General features: G+C 41.6%; 1 protein-coding gene across 1 annotated transcript; it reads left to right on the forward strand.

Moving 5' to 3' along the window:
* Positions 1-718: 718 nt before the first annotated feature.
* Positions 719-1,654, forward strand: OR5AR1 (olfactory receptor family 5 subfamily AR member 1; the record flags this gene model as incomplete). Its single annotated transcript, XM_080816596.1, has 1 exon — positions 719-1,654. The coding sequence occupies one exon, from the start codon at positions 719-721 to the stop codon at positions 1,652-1,654; it is 936 nt and encodes a 311-aa protein (XP_080672722.1).
* Positions 1,655-1,950: the final 296 nt, after the last annotated feature.

Consider the following 1,950-nt stretch of genomic DNA (forward strand, 5'->3'; position numbering starts at 1 on the left):
GCTGCTTACTGGCTCCTGACATTGTTGACATTACTTAATGTCTAGCCTTATTCTTTTCAGGTATAAGATAGAGACAAGGGTGATACCTATTTCACGGAGTTGTGAGGATGAAATTATGTAATGTGTAGAAGCACTCAAAGGTCTGGCAAAGAGTTAACATTCAGTAAATCCTGTTTTGTTTTGTTTTGTTTTTTAATTATTACTACCCACTACCTTTTCCAATATTGCTCACCTTTTGCTCCAAGTATTTTACTTTCTCCATGTGAGTGTATGTTTGTGTGCATGTGTGTGTGTGTCATATGCTATAATTTGAGATTTGAAGGTTTTTCAGTTTTCATTTTTGTGCCTACCTGCAAAGAGAATTAATGTTTATTCATGATTTGTGTCCATTATTTGCTTTGTTTTAGAAAGGAGGAAGGGATGCTCAAAACAGTCCTTTACTAATTAATAAGGCAGATAATTGCACAGATAACATCAAACACTTGGTAGCATGTGATAAACTGCCTCAGAGAATCAAGGTCTATGGAGAAGCAGAATTTGCCATCCCTACAATCCTAACATCTTCTATTTTGACTGGGCACCTAGAGAGGACACATATCCATCACTTTCACTAAAGTCATTTGAGTTACCCTATGAGTCACAGAATCTGATTTCTGGGAAGATTTTGAAAAATCATTTCAGACAATAAATCAAATCCAGGCACACATAAATTGAAAAGATGGATAAGGAAAACCACTCAGTGGTGACGGAGTTCATCTTTATGGGCATCACTCAAGACTCTCAGCTACAGATCATCTTCTTCGTGGTCTTCCTCTTGGTCTATCTGATCAATGTGGTAGGGAACGTTGGTATGATTATCCTGATCGTAACAGACTCTCAGCTTCACACACCCATGTACTTCTTCCTCTGCAACCTCTCTTTTGTTGACCTGGGCTACTCCTCAGCCATTGCCCCCAGGATGCTGGCTGACTTCTTAACAGAGCACAAAGTCATCTCCTTCTCCAGCTGTGCCACCCAGTTTGCTTTCTTTGTAGGTTTTGTGGATGCTGAGTGCTATGTCCTGGCTGCCATGGCCTATGACCGTTTCGTAGCCATCTGCCGACCCCTCCACTACAGCACGCTCATGTCCAAGCGAGTCTGCTTGGCTCTCATGCTGGGCTCTTACCTGGCTGGCCTGGTGAGTTTAGTGGCCCACACTTCCCTCACCTTCAGTTTGAGTTATTGTGGTTCCAATATTATCAACCACTTCTTCTGTGAAATCCCACCTCTCTTAGCCCTCTCTTGCTCAGACACCTACATCAGCGAGATCTTGCTGTTTAGTCTGTGTGGCTTCATTGAATTCAGCACCATCCTCATCATCTTCATCTCCTATGCTTTCATCCTCATCGCCATCATCAGAATGCACTCCACCGAAGGCCGCCTCAAGGCTTTCTCCACCTGTGGGTCTCACCTTACTGGTGTCACCCTTTTTTATGGCACAGTCATGTTTATGTACCTGAGGCCAACATCCAGCTACTCCCTGGACCAAGACAAGTGGGCCTCTGTGTTCTACACTATTATCATCCCCATGCTGAATCCCTTGATCTACAGTTTACGGAACAAGGATGTGAAAGCTGCTTTCAAGAAACTAATTGGAAAAAAATGTCAAGAGTAACAAAATATGAAAATTTCTTATTACCACAGGTAAAAATGGTAGTGGCCAAAGGGTGGTGGTAAGAGATAGAAAATGCGGGTAGCTTTCTAAGAAACTACTCAGCTACCATCTACTTGCAGTGTCGATCTTAAATTCTGTAGGGTTTTCTATAACCCTTAATATTCTGATATGAAGGAAACATAAGTTAATATTTTTGAAAAGCATGCTGAGCTAGATGCATTTGTATTTTACTTGACTTTGGCTCACCTATTGCTTAGAAACTAAGACAAAACTTGAAAGGGGAAATAAATGGCCAC

This window comes from Martes martes (assembly GCF_963455335.1).
Source record: "Martes martes genome assembly, chromosome: 10".
Lineage (NCBI taxonomy): Eukaryota > Metazoa > Chordata > Mammalia > Carnivora > Mustelidae > Martes > Martes martes.